The sequence below is a fragment of the Lutjanus erythropterus genome, chromosome 21 (genome assembly GCF_056507025.1).
Source record: "Lutjanus erythropterus isolate fLutEry1 chromosome 21, fLutEry1.hap2, whole genome shotgun sequence".
NCBI lineage: Eukaryota > Metazoa > Chordata > Actinopteri > Lutjaniformes > Lutjanidae > Lutjanus > Lutjanus erythropterus.
The window spans coordinates 27,789,691-27,804,406 of NC_139337.1; the positions used below are offsets into that span (position 1 = coordinate 27,789,691).

The 14,716-nt window shown below is 40.0% G+C and overlaps 1 protein-coding gene across 2 annotated transcripts in view; it reads right to left on the reverse strand.

Moving 5' to 3' along the window:
• Positions 1 to 1,549: 1,549 nt before the first annotated feature.
• Positions 1,550 to 14,716, reverse strand: part of LOC146307791 (cadherin-18) — a 167,993-nt gene continuing 154,826 nt past the window's right edge. For both annotated transcript variants that reach the window (XM_084746854.1, XM_084746853.1), the window contains 2 exons: positions 13,827 to 14,078; positions 1,550 to 2,394 (listed from right to left, as the gene is read on the reverse strand). In XM_084746854.1, coding sequence (XP_084602980.1) covers positions 1,889 to 2,394; positions 13,827 to 14,078 — 758 coding nt within the window. In that variant the 3' untranslated portion in view covers positions 1,550 to 1,888. The remainder of the gene's footprint in view (positions 2,395 to 13,826; positions 14,079 to 14,716) is intronic.

Consider the following 14,716-nt stretch of genomic DNA (forward strand, 5'->3'; position numbering starts at 1 on the left):
CCACAAAAAAGTGTTTTATGTAATGAATAAAAAATATGTTGATAGAAATTCATGGGCATGGGTTAAAAATAGGCCTGAGGCCCAGGTGTAGAGCTATATGTAAGCCATTTTAACAAGATGTTTGAACTTACAGATGTCATAAGTCATGGTTTTAGCAGAATACAGCTGGGAGATGTGTCTGAAACACAACAAAATGAACGCACAAAATTTTAAGAGAGCAACTATTCTCACTATTCTCATTTTAATTATTAAACAGAAAAAATACCTTCTGAATTCAAGTTTTCCTCTTTTACCGAACCAAGATGAGCTTTAATTGCCTCATTAACTCCTTTATTCATTGTATTAGGACTCATGAATATATTCATCCAATCCCCCAACCCTGTGGTAACCGTTTAAAGATTATTTATCCATTGAGCGTTCACAGGTCAGATAGTCTGGTACTATTTGTCAGTGTGAACTTTTTAAGAGTCCCACTTGCCATCCTAGAGAATGAGTGACTGTACATATTCAGAAAAACAAAAGCAAGCCGACAAAACTTGCTAGCAAGTGTTAGCTAAAGCGTTATGGGTATTTTTCTGCCCCCACCTTAGCTCAACCTTCCAAAAAACACGTTTACCAACAGAAAATGAGTCTATAAGAAATCAACACTCTGAAACGTTTTATGCTGCATTAAGAAGAAATGACATAAGATGTGCACTGAAGGACATCAATCAAAACACTGAAAATAGTTAACATCAGCACACTTAGAAGCCAAGCAGTTTTAGTATGCATACTGAGTGTACACTCTTGTAAGTATACTTACTCAAAGAGTGTCTTAATTCTCCTGTGTGAACACTTCATACCTGAGAGCCTGTTCAAGTTAGTGTTTAGTATAAAATTTGGAACAAAGCACTGAAGTTCCTCTGCACCATCTAAAATGTGTATACCCACATCCCTCTAAGTGATCCCACTGCAAATAGCATCATGCATCATACAAATTAATGATCTGACGCAGAGTCTGGCTCCTAAAGAAGGGCTCGCAGACACCTAATAAATTGGTACACTGACCATGAAGAGGTCCTGGGGAAACTCTGGGATATCAAGGTTGTACTGTTTGGTTCTGTGGCTCTAGCAAATCAGTCTGGTAGGAAAGAAAAATGTCATTTACATTCATTGTTCGCTTAGGATTGTATTAATTACACACTAACTGTTAAGAATGATTCTTTTTATGTTAAATTTGTTAGCTGTGATAACATTACTCACTTAAGTCATTCTTAATCATCTTGCCTCTCTTCAGTTAATATCAACGAAGCCTGGAAAATTTTACATGATGTTGCCATTTATGGCTGATTTCAATGAGTCTTTCAAAGATAATGGCAACATGGAATAACTGACACAAAGCATATTGTAAGCTGATTTGACTGGAGGTGTCACTATTGTGCATATGGCTGGCTCAGCATCATCCTCTGCGTGGTGAATCACGAACACCTTTGGTAATGCCTCCCACCAAGATAATCTTAACCGCAAGCTGCACTGTATATCCATTCTCAGAGGAAGAAGACACGTACAATTCTTTCACATATCCACTCATATGGATTTAAGGACTTTATTGAGCAATAAAAAATATACACCAAGGAAAATATCATTTTCCTTTTTCCCCATATTGTTGTTCTTCCTTCTCAAAATCTGATTTAATACTTCCAGATGAACGACCCATGATCCAAAGCGACAAAATGAAAAAAAAAAAATAAAAAAAAAAATAAAATAGAGCAGTCTTTTTAGTTCAACAGTAGAAGTTGAAAACCACCAGAACAGTTTGAAAGCATCTCTGTTTGTGTATATTGTTCACTGAAAATTTGAAAAACGGGATTTCAAACAGATTTGGTTTGAACGGGACTGAAATCACAGACTAGGTCGTCACATCTGAGTCTGCCCCTCCATAGAGTTCTGCCAGTTTCTGGAACTCAGGCCCCCAGTCGTCCAGGTAGGTATAATCCTGCTCTGATTGTGTGCCGGGAGAGTCTAAAGGGCTGATGGTTCCTGTGGGTGAGCCCTGGCCCTCGTAAGCGTAGGTCTGGAGGGAGTCATAGGGCGGCACGCTGGTGTCCATGTCGGCCTCCACCAGTCTCTGCTTGATGAACTCGTGCACGTCCACCTCGTCCAGCTCCACCGACGGGCTCCGGCGGCTGCGGGGTGGGCCGCATTGTTGCCTCGCATCTGGGCGAACATCCCGTCGGAACTTGAGCTCTTCGGCAGCGGCTGGGTTACGAAGGGCAATGATGTCGAAGGCCTCGGTGTCCTCCTCGCCTCCGCCCTCATCGTCGTAGGTGACCACATTCTCACGGATGTCTTCTTCAGAGATGACAAGGGGCTCTTTCTTGCTCCGCCTCAGTGTGATGAAGAGAACCACGATGGCTGTAAGACAGAACATGAAACGAGTGCATCAGTGCTTACATCTAAAAAACAAATTGAGAAGTGAAGAAGATAATACCCCTAAAAAACAAGCCAGATGCTATTAGGACCAAGGTGTCAGTAGGAAACAAGGCTATTTGCACCCAGGGTGGAATACAGTGCTTTTTGCTAGAGCTGCAACAATTGAATGATTAATAGATTATTAATGGACTATTAAAGGTAAACTTCAACTCTTTGGATAATTGATTGGAGTCATTATTTAATTAAGAAATGTCCTAAGTGTCGGTGGCCTTATAGCTCAGATGGTGGAGCATTTGCCTCATGTTCTGAAGCTGTGAGTCCTCTGCAGCAGCTGTGGGTTTGACTCACACCCGCAGCCCTTTGCTGCATGTCACACCCCCCCAACTCTCTCTCCCCCTTTCCTGTCCTTACTTCAGCTGTCCAATTTAGTAAAGGCATAACCCCCGCCAAAATATATATATTTTTTTAAAATGTCCAAATTGCCTAATTTCAGCTTGTCAAATGTGAATATTTTCTTATTTCTTTACTCTTCTATGACAGCAAAATTAATATCTGTGGAGATGTGGATAAAGTGAGACATCACTTTAAGGTCTGGAAAACGGTGATCTACATTTCTCACCATTTCCTATCATTTTATGCATAAACAAAGCTATTTGCACCCAGAGCAGAATACTCAATGTAGCTATTTACAGCCTAGTATGGTAGTAACAAGCACCCGTGTGTCCATAGCAAACAATATAATTAGCACCACAGAGACAAACTATGATCTTTTCCCTAACTTAACTAATCACTTGGTTGTTTTGTTGCCTGAACCAAAACAAACTGCGACTGTAAACTGAAAATAATGAGTCATCTAAGTGTTAACAGTGACTTTCAGTTTCACACTGGACCCAAAAGAAAATTTCCACCTCAGCCACTTCCCTTCAAGGACTTTGTCACTCCTTATAGCTAAACTAAGTGGTCTGGGTGTTAATAGCCAAACTGTTTTCCAGGTGCAAATAAACACAAAAAAAGAACTACAATACAATAACTACGCAAGTATAATCCTGGGAAATTATTTCATACAATAAACTGACATCATTAATAGTTGTAGACAAAAGTCAGACAGAAAGAAAATTGCTTTCCTCAACAATTAAATTGACAAATGCTTAGCAAAACATCATATTATGGAACAGCTGAATGTGGTTACAATGCTCAGCCATGTTTTTTTATGCTAATACCAATCCCTGTGAGTGTGCCTGAGATGTTTGTTAATTCACAGCTCATGACAGACAAACATGTTGTGGTTCGTAAACAGCCAACCAAATGAACACGAGCAAATTTTATGTGCATATTTATCCGATTTTCCATCAGGACAATAAAACCAAGCCAAGCGATGAAGAGTTGTAAATCAATAACACACAATAGCCGACATTAACCGCGGCTGTGATGATGCTTTGAATGCAAGCTGTTGAGACAATGACAATCTAGACATTATCATCATCTTTAGAGCAAATTCAACCTCACACCCAGCCAAAGTGCAATACATCATGTAAATAGGAGGTGAACATGTGTTAGCATATGGAGGTATGTCTCGTGATCATCTTTTAGTATTCTGTGAGGCTTGTGATGTAAAGAATGAGCCAGTTTTGCCACATTAAAGGAAATGTAGCATGGATCTAGAAAACGTCTCTGCAGATAAGTAGCTCACAGGGTGACGAATCTTCTCCAACTGTTAATGAAGTCATGAAGCCAAGTAATATTTGATGACATGCTACATCTTGGAACTTGTTCCTACATCTAATGAGAGTTATACTTCTCTGGGTTAATGATGACCTCTCTGCATGATGTTAACACTAATATCTATTTAATAAAATGGCGTCAGCCAGGGAAGTGCATTTTTACAGCAGTGCAATATCTAAAAGGAGTTCATTACACTACATTATCGGAGACAAGCAAACTGGATCCTGCAGGAGCATCTTTGCTTCACAATTAAATTGCACCGAGTGGGAGCAGGAGGAAAAATATAAAGGTTCAAAGGAACAAAAAGGGAAATGCTGATGAAAACCCTCTTTTTTAAAGTTGATATAAATGTGTTCAGAGTCTTTGGAACTAAACATCAAATTGTTATTATCTAAACAGCAGCACACTGGGTTAGATCAGCCTCTCAGGATTAGAAGAATAAAGGTGGTGGTGGATAAAGAGAAGGTAGAGGTTTCAGGATGCATTTGGATGATCTACTGTATTTACTCAAGCAATATTTTTGTATACATATTGTGGTGATTATGAGTTACTGACAGATTATAAAGCAATTTTAAAGAGAAGATTTAAGCCACAGAATAGACTTAGACTAAAGGTGCATTGAAGCCAGCTATGCTAAAGCCTTTCCTCCTTCAATTCACTTGGAGAATTCAAACTGTGGTAGTACAATGAGTTGACCAAAACAGGCTGAAAATGCCAGACTTTCTCTCACAGCTGAGGAACTGAACCACTGGTACATGAAATTCCCCTTTTTATGGGTGTAATAATCAACTGATTAGCTCAGCAGGGAGCTCCCAGGACAAAATTAGATGTAGTCCCACAGTACTGTAAAAACACTTTGTGGTCACATTCTTTTGAATGAGGCCGCTGTGTGGACACAGCAAGGGGGGCAATTCTGGGAAAAGTGCCAGCAAAAGAGTTGCACCAATACTCAAATTTTACTACAACATAACCTTGCGATTGTTGCAATTACAGATAAAACAACTTCCACTGTGATACATTTTGTCTCATAGTGTTATAAACTGCTGTACAGTGTTTTGGCATCTAGTCAGTGTCCAAGCTAAGAGTAACTTAACATCATGGACAGTAGAATAGTTCGTGGACAGAGCCACCGTGACGTCCTCCATTGGTTTGTGGACCACCATTTTGAAGCTTCAAGTTTGGTATTATGGGGGTTGCTATCTTTTCTTTTTTTCTTTTTTTTGTAACCAGAGCATGCGGAGTACCGACGGTGGCCACCTGTCTGCCATCTTTCCATGGATGTATTAAGCAACTTTCTTGCATTTCAACTAAACAATACATAACATTATGTTTCTGAAAACTTTCAGGCAAGAAATAAGCAATGTAGTAATAGAACCTTGATCCATAATTGATCAATACTGTCTAGTTTGACAGTTTGATTTGAGTTTTTCTCACATAAATAAATCAGGTGACTAGTCAGAAGCAGGTGTAAAGTTAAAATGCAGGCCGTTTTAAGTTTTGAATTTTCTTCAGAAACATATGTCTTTTTCTCGCTCAGGAGGTCTTTTCACTTTTTCTGCACATCATTAACTGGGCGAAGACTGCTCGAGTCTGAACAATCATTTACGATCTTTGTTATTTCTCTCCAAGTGGACTGCTTCTTCTTATTTGTTATAATGTTAAATTCCTTGGTTTTATTTTGCTGGCTATACAACTACATGAACTTTTCTTGTGTTTGTGAAATTGCCTTTTCCTTTTCGATCCTCTGTAATGTTGCTGCTAAAGGTGCTCCAATCAATCAGCCGATATCCATTCTGTATAGTTTGATTGGCTATGTCTAGACTGATCAGATAACAAAACATTCACAAGGATGCACATCCCTAAAACTGAGTGAAGTTAAGACTAGGCTTAAATTTGGTTGGTGCTTCAAATGCACAGTCCATTCCACAGACTAGTCTTTAGAAAGACCAACTTAGGAGTAAGGACCGTGCTTAGTAAAGACCAGTTGGTGAAAACCAACACTGGAGTACACCTGTACGTCACTGCAGCAACAAGAGTAGTTACAACACATGAGTCTTTCAGGGATTGTCGCTGTTTACACTGGCTGAGGACATGTGGACAGGTAATAATGTCATGACATGCCAAAATACTTAGAATGTCAGATTAATTATTGCCGTATTTGTGTATATGCTTGCCTAAAATGTGAAATTTATCAAGTTACCTCAAATCATAACAAACTGAATCATATGGGTCTGAGACCTGAAGGCATTTGCCCACTTAATCCAACCCCTGGTATGAGCAAACTATTAAAGCAGACTATTAGAAGCATCCAATAGCCAGCAGTTATGCTTGGAGCATAAAATAATAGAAAGAATTAATTTAGTCTGGATTCATACTCCTACAGCTATGTGTTATTTGTATATTTATGTTTTAACTGCAGGGCCTGAATCTAACGGGATAATGGATTACTAAAACTCAATCTAGTAACTGACTCAGTGTGAGGCCATGAGGCATTTTTCACAAACCCTGATTGAGTTGCATTTGAATAATGTGAAACTAAATGTAGAATGCCACAAAGTAAACTTTTCTATTATGGACTTGTGCCTGTCTGTACCCTAAGACACCTTATGACTCAAGTAATTATGCACACATTCATCTATCTACATATATTTCATTGCTCGGTGCGGCTCCTTGCCTGTGTATTTTAATGATTTGTCCCCCAACCTGCATGTGATTAATCTATGGAAAAAAAAAACAAGTTCACTTCACTCCACCTGGTGCAGTGGCACCCCAAGTGGGGTTACAGAGGGTGAAAAATGCAATTTGTGTGGGACAGTGCTTATCGCACAACTTGTTTAAAGTAGCCAATTACACAATGCAAGGATGTGAGAGTGTGCGGGGTGAGCTGGGTCAATCACGGCAAGCAGAACTAGGAAATAAGGAATTTTCCTTTTTTCTTCTTTACCACCCCATGCATATTTTGGAGGTGCTACATTTGCTCCCACTATCTACAGTTTAAAACCTCACTGTGGTCTAGAAGTAAACCGCTTGGATATAATGAAAAATAAAAATGTTACCCAGACACTAATGGACCTTTATTATTTACCAGTATTGCATACACCAGCCTGCACTTTCCACAGTTCATGATCTACTTGTGTTTGTTGTACATTCCTATCCAGTGTACTGCACACACCATACTGTAATATGCTCTCTACATTAATGCTCCTTCAATGGTCCATTCAGATCATTTCATATGCTTGGCCAAGGCCAGTTGAAGCCTAACTGTTGCTCAGTACACCACTTACGGCATGAGGGAGCATTACTCCAGTCTACAGATATCTATTGCCCGAGTAGAAGCCATTGCAGAAGTCTTATTTATGCTGCATTTACCTCGGCTATGGAAGATTACACTGGGTGACTACAGGGCTGTGTTGCAATGTATTCCAATTCAAATATGAAGCCATTCCATGTAACTTCCTGAGGCAGGAGAGTAAAACTTTACAACATGAGTAAAAACCAACATGTTCTCATTCCAACCTCATTAAATACAGCATCTGGTCATTGGCTTCAAACGCTTCAAACTAAGACGACATCAAGTTAGCAATAATACATATGCAACATGCAGTTAGACTTTCAAAATAAAGGCACAAATTCTACTTGGTTCAGTTTAGGGAAAGATCATTGGGTTAAAATAAGCATGTTAGTTAGGTAAAGTAAATACACAATATGTAATTGTACCACTATGGAGTTCTCAGATTAAAACAATAAAATACTTAATTTGATGATGTTGTGAAGTGGCACAGGATCATCAGAGTTGTTATCTTTACATTTTAACAACCACCATAGATGAGGAAAATCTACCCGATATGATTCAGGCAGAAGTCATGTTTATAAGATAAGATAACATCTAAGTTTTATTCAGTTTATGTTTAGTCACATGTAGGGTTGGTCCTCAAGAACCGATTCAAAATAAGACCTGAAGAATACCAGAGGACACTCAAAGAATCAGAATCAACAATTGTTAATCGATAAATAGAATGATATCCAACCCTAATCATATGTGCTGTCTACCCTCCTCACTCTCAGATGTATTAACCAACGTATCCAGTGTTTTCACAGAGATTATAGCAACTAGCTTGTAACGGTTAACAAGAAATGTACCATTACCATGCATAATTACAGATTTCTCTGCATTAATATTGTTGGAAACATTTGGGATAATGTAAAGCACACAACCCAACAAAAAATACAACATATGTCTTGTGTTTATGGACATTTTAATGTGGAATTGTTACATTTTATTGCTTTATCGTATGTAACATAACTAAATAAATTAATGTACATAACTATGTACATATATGTAACTTATGTTGGTTATGTAAGTTAAAAAACAAACCCTGATTCTCCTGAGTGAAAGCCCTGTGTTTGTTTGAGCCATCCATCCAGCCCTCCTCCTCCGAACACAGGCTGTCACCTGACTTTTCCAAATATAATACACGAGGGACGCCACCAGAAATGATGCTGAAGGGGTACCTACAGGGTCATAATTTGAAGTGTAGGAGCGCTGAGCTGTGGTATTTGATGCAGTGGGAGTGAGAACATGCTGGTAAAAACACTACAAAGATCACAATGGTAGTATTTTGAAGTCAATTGTTTGTCTTGTTTTCTTGTCTCATGTTTTTGAGATGTAAGTATGGGACCACTCTTCTTCAGTCTGATCAATACTGAAGCAATGCCATTCATCACAGACATGTTCAAGTGTGACCAATCTGTTTTAAAACAGCTTTATAAAAGGAGTTTATATTTGAGAAACAGAGTTCTTGAAGTCCTTGAAGAATCTTGAGTGAATCAGACAAGTCATCCTTCAACATCCTTATCCTTCAGCTGCTAAGAATTATTATATATAACCCATTCTTAAGAACTCAGACATGAGTTCAGCCAAAAAACCCTTTAACAATTATTAATGGCAACCCTCTAATTCAGTTTTTTGGGGGGTCAGAATTTATTCTTTAAGGATTTATGTATATGATACAGGAGGAATCCAGATCAAGCACTGCTAAGCCTTCCATGTTTCGAAACGGTTTTAAAAATGTTTCAACACTGTAGCCCCTCTCCATCAAAGCTAAGCAAGAATTATGGTTTAAAATGTGTATTTTGATTTGCATTTAGAGAACTCTTATCAACTTTTAAAGAAAAAATATTAAAATGGCTGCTCACTATGACTGTGCTGTGAAATGAAAGACTAACATTTTGTCAACTCCATAACTCTGTCAGATGGAAAATTGACATTTAATAAAAAATGTAATCACTTGGAGGTCGGCCTGTTTCAGGGTTTAACAGCCAAGAGTTTGATCCTTTTCAATTTTATGTTGGCAAAATATATTTTAGAGTAAAAATCAAACCCCATCAAAATTCTCCAGAATGAGTGATAAAATAAAATCCTCATATTAACAGAAACATAGATGTGCCATTAAAATTTCCATTAGCATTTAAATATTTGTTCTCTGTTGAGGTCATTCTACATTAAGCAGGTTACAGTTTTATTTTTGATCCAGTTCCTCGTTTTACTCAATTAGCACTGTAATACTGTACCATTTCATTTGAGATCAAATTAGTGCAATTCCAACAATAATCTACTTATGAATATTATATGTAAGTCACATGTGAAGGCCGTTATCAACTGAGTTAGCTGTGAGATCGTTTGTATGCCTTTCTGATGTGCTGCAGGCTTAATTAGGGCGGCTTATTAGAGGGCACAGAGATAAAACATGGACATTAATCAGACGGATGAAAAACAATCAGACACAAACAAGTCACACTGACAAGCAATGACGCGCAAAAAATGAAAGCGTGACCGTGTCTATGTGAGTGATATACAGTAGACATTGATGCTCCGACTACCATTTTATGTGTCAACCAGTTGACTTCAGTCTGCATCTCTAAGACCAGCTTGGCACAGTCTGACTGCACCCTGCACAGCAAGAACTCACTCACTTTTTCTTATGTCTTCCACGATGTGTTCATGAAAAACACATTCAGTATTTTTTGCAGCCTTGAGCAGTTTGCTCATTTTGGTCAACAATGCCATCTAAAGTCAAACTCTCTGCTTATCCGGGGTCAGGTTGCAGTGGCTGCAGGGTAAGCAGGGTTTTTTTCACACGTCCCTCTCCCCTGCATCGCTTTCTAGCAACACCTTCTGGGGGATCCTGAGGCGTTCCCAGGACCGATGATATATGTAGTCCTTTCAGTGGGTCTAGTCTGGGGTGTCCTCCCAAAAAACATCCAAAGGAAGACCTTGGGAAGAGATTTTATTGTACCATTCTTTGGAGGTTATTTGGGAGTAAATACACAATGGTAGGCTATTGAATTTTTAGCAGCTGTGTCACAACAAAACCTGTGTATTTTTTTTTTTTTTTTCTAGATCAGGAAATAGACGTTGTCGGTACTCTGTCCCTAATTTCACCTTGCTATAACATGTGATCGATATCTAAATATGCTATATATCTGAATAAGAAAAAAACATATGTTAATACCAGGTGTTAATGCACACAGGATGCAATTTTCTGATGTGTCTATCGCTTTTCCAGCCCACTTTGTCCCACTTTCGATAGCTGCATTCCCATAGAAACTGTGTCATGTGCCACAAACTGAACTTTATCGGTTTAGTGTTCATCAGAGCACGAATAAGACATGAATTAGCTGGGTAACTTTCTATTTCCTAACTGGGAAATGTTAATTCTGCAGTAACAAGTTATCAGTCATTATGTGCAGCTTGGAAAATAGTGATATGGGGCACTGAATTTGATGAATTTACTTTTCATCAGACCACAAATGAGACAACCTAGCTATCATGCTATTTCCTAACTTTATGTTCAGTGGGTGTCTGGTTGTGAGTAATCCGAAAGGTTAATGCTGAAACACTATTAGTTAACGGTTTGAGTCAAGCGTAGAATGCAGCTGTTGAGGTTTTCGTCAAATGAAAGTGGACATGGTTTCATCTAAAAGGGGTTGGAAAAAGTATAGATTGGATCTGAAGATGCGGTCTGGCTCACATGGTGTTCAGTCACCCAAGTATATATTCTATCTGTAAAGCGTGATACCTTTCTTAAGAAAAATATCAATCCAAGCAGTTGAAAGATGACCTAACCTTGCCACTTCTGACCAGCTCAAGTGAGTCAGACAAACGAAAAGATGCACCATGTCTTTAGTCTGCCAGCCCCGTACAGTTAATTTGCATTCATGGTATTTAAGATTGGATCTCAATATGCAAAGACTTGTGGATTGCTCATCATCAAGATAGCAATGGAAAGCAGCATCAGGAGAGGGGGGTGCGTGAAATACAATGAAATGCAGTCACTTAGCATGCGTCTTAGAGCGCTATTCCACCAGGACACCCACATTTAAATATTTCTTAATTGTCCTTGTTATGAACACCAGACATGGTGAATTATGAAAAATGGTGCAGGCAGGTCAAATGACTGACTGTTAATGGAGTGGAATCTGATTTATTTTGACTGCGACCCACTGACAAATTCTCAAATCTCTCGAGGTGACGGGCTCCCAAACCTCTGTCCAGGAGCTGAGCTATGTGTGAGACTCTTCACTTGTAACAGGAAAGTGTGAAGCCCAAAATGCAACACAGGTCAAAAAAAAAAGAGGAAAGGTGTGATGAGTTGCTGTCTCTCCTTGTCTCTCCTTCTCTCTCTCCTTCCTAACTACTACCTTCCTTGTGCTGATGATTAGCGATGCAGCGTGTGTCTCTCACTCAAGCGTTCGCTCCAAACAGTGGTGATGGCCTTTTGTTCGCCTCAGCCAGAGGGTTTGGCATGGAGGAGGAAGACAGCTAGTATGAATATGCATAACCTTCACGGACTAATGTCCACAGACAATCGCTGAAGAGAGGAGGGGAGAGCAGCAACGGTGAAGCCGTGTTATTAGACAGTTTTGTCTAATCATGTCCGACTGCAGTTTGGCTGGCAGAGGAAGAAATTGGTCTGCAAGATTTCTCACACCCAAGTTTTGTTGACAAGTAGTTTTACTGCCAAAACCTAACCAAACCGCGACTAAAAACATAATGGCACACACTATTTGCACCAGGGTGGAATAATCAACGTGGCTATTTGCTATCAAGGTGGATAGTCAATGTGGCTATTTATACTCTGGTGTATATCGCCTAGCATGGCAGATGCAAGCACACACCCAGGTGTATGCAGGAAACAATGGTATTTGTGCCTGGGTGTAAATAGCCAATGTGCCTATTTACATTTATAATAGAGTCAAACCATGATCTTTCTCCAAACTTAAACAAGTTGTTTTGTTTCATAACCTAACAGAGTAGTTTTGCTGCTTAAATCCAACTAAACTGCAAGTGAAAACTGAAAATACTAATAAAAAGGCAGATGCTACTTGCACCAAGGATGAAATGGCCAATATGGTTTTTTACACCAGGTATAATACTCAATGTGGCCATTTACACCCATGCATATATAGCCTAGCATGGCAGAGAGAAGCACCCCGGTGTCCATCAACAATGCATGTATGCACTGAGACAAACCATGATCATTCCCTGAACCTAACCAAGTAGTTTTCTTTCATAATGTGACCAAGTAGTTTTGTTGCCTAAACCTCGCCAAATTGTGACTGAAAAGTGAAAATAACAGTAGAAAAACTGTAAATAGCAGGTATCGCTGACATGTAATTTCACACTACCATCAAACCTCAGTCTCTCCCATGGCAGGATTCAAACCCCGCTCTTCCACAGGAAAGCCTTGCACTTAGCACATTCATCCATGGCAGCCTCTTATCAACAGTGAATATTCTGGGGACAAATAGATGCATTTTTTTTAATCTGGCCTGTAAAGCCAACTGTCCATATTCTAGATTCAAAGTGATAAGATCATATAGTTTATATATAATAATTTGCTGTCACCGTGAAGACTGGTTGCTATAGTAACAAGGCACACACACTGATTGAGTGTGGACATGTTTTCTGTGTGCTGCAATGAGCTGCTCACATGGACGTAGCCCTGTTTATTTCCACTGCATTTCTGATTGAGTTTTGTATTCATGGTGCAGAACACATCCGTCACACATGAAATCAATGCGAGAGAGGTATCTATGTTGGCTGTCACCACATTCCTTCATGCCTGTCCTCTGCTCCTCTAGTCACAACATGCGATGTCAAACACGTGCCAGGCGGAGAGTGATCGGGAGGGAGATTCGGTTGCATAGTAAGGGAGCAGTTTTGAATTGAATTTCAAATCATCGCCAAATGTGACTCAGCTCTAATCTGATTTTCAGACTCGAGTTGCCTGCCTGAACATGCACGTGGTTTATTCTCAGACTTCTTTCAGTTGTACACACCTCCTCTTTGAATCACACTGACCCTGCAATCTCAGTTCGCCTCTTCTTTGCTGTCTTTGTCCTTACCATCCTCCGGCGTCCTCCTTCTCTTCCGTCCTTCATATTCTTTTGTTTCTCTTCCACCCCCTGCCCTCTCCAACTCTTTCTACCCTCATTCTGAATTCTACCTGTGTCCTCACGTGTCTATTCATCCCTCTCTCCTCCTCTGCCCTTGTCAAACCCTTTCAAACCCTTCCACCCTTCCCTGCTTCTCTATGGTTCATCTCCTCCATCCATGCCCTCAGGATATTTGCCCCCGGGCAGCGTCCCCCCTCCCCCCTGCAGTTCCCACAGCGGCTGTCCCAACTTACCCAGCAGGATGACGATGCACAGCAGGATGGCGATCAGCGCCCCCGTGCTGAGGCCCGCTGAGGAGAGGAACGCCTCGCCTTGGCACATCCGGATCCTGCCATGGCGTTGGCACGGGCACACCCGCAGGGTCAAGGTGCTGGTGCCGCTCAGTGACGGCTCCCCACCGTCCCACACCACGATGGGCAGCTCGTAAAGCTCCTGGGTCAGGTGGTTGAAACGCCGCCGCCTTGCAATGATGCTGGCCGTGCTGTCTGCAATGAAAAAAAGATTGAGGAAAATTAGACCCCTTGACTAAAAAGACTAATTGATGATTTCCTCTTTCTTCTCAATTGCGTTGCTCTTTGTGCAAAGCCTGCAATTACATATTTATACAGACAGACATTTATTAAGGGTAAGAATCATCAGCTACACAGGAAAAAAAAAATCCAATCCATAACATTTGCCATTGTGAATTGGATTTTTTTGCGTTTGTAGTAGCTCGAGCTGGTAGGTTGCTGTGTCTTACCACTGCTTCTCTGTGTTCCAAGGCTAATTAATTTCAAAGGTGTTCGTTTACTATTTTAATGTGTTGCAAAAGAGCAGTTCACCTTGGCCTCCGCAGAATCACTGTTACTGGAACACGTCACAAAGACAAACACAAATGAAAAGGCTGAATTTGTAGTGAAGAAAAGGCAAATAAGAGAGAGCTCGAGAGCAAGGTTTTATGGAAAGATTCAGCAAAGAGGAGAAAGAGAATAAACACGCAGAACGCATGTATAAACATGAAAAAAAAGGTGGATATTAAAAAGGAGCTTATTGCAGTACTTGTAGTATTGTCAGTAGTATCTCTCAGCTGAATCTGCACACATGATTTTAGACATAACCACAACCAGGGTTTGAAGTGTTACTT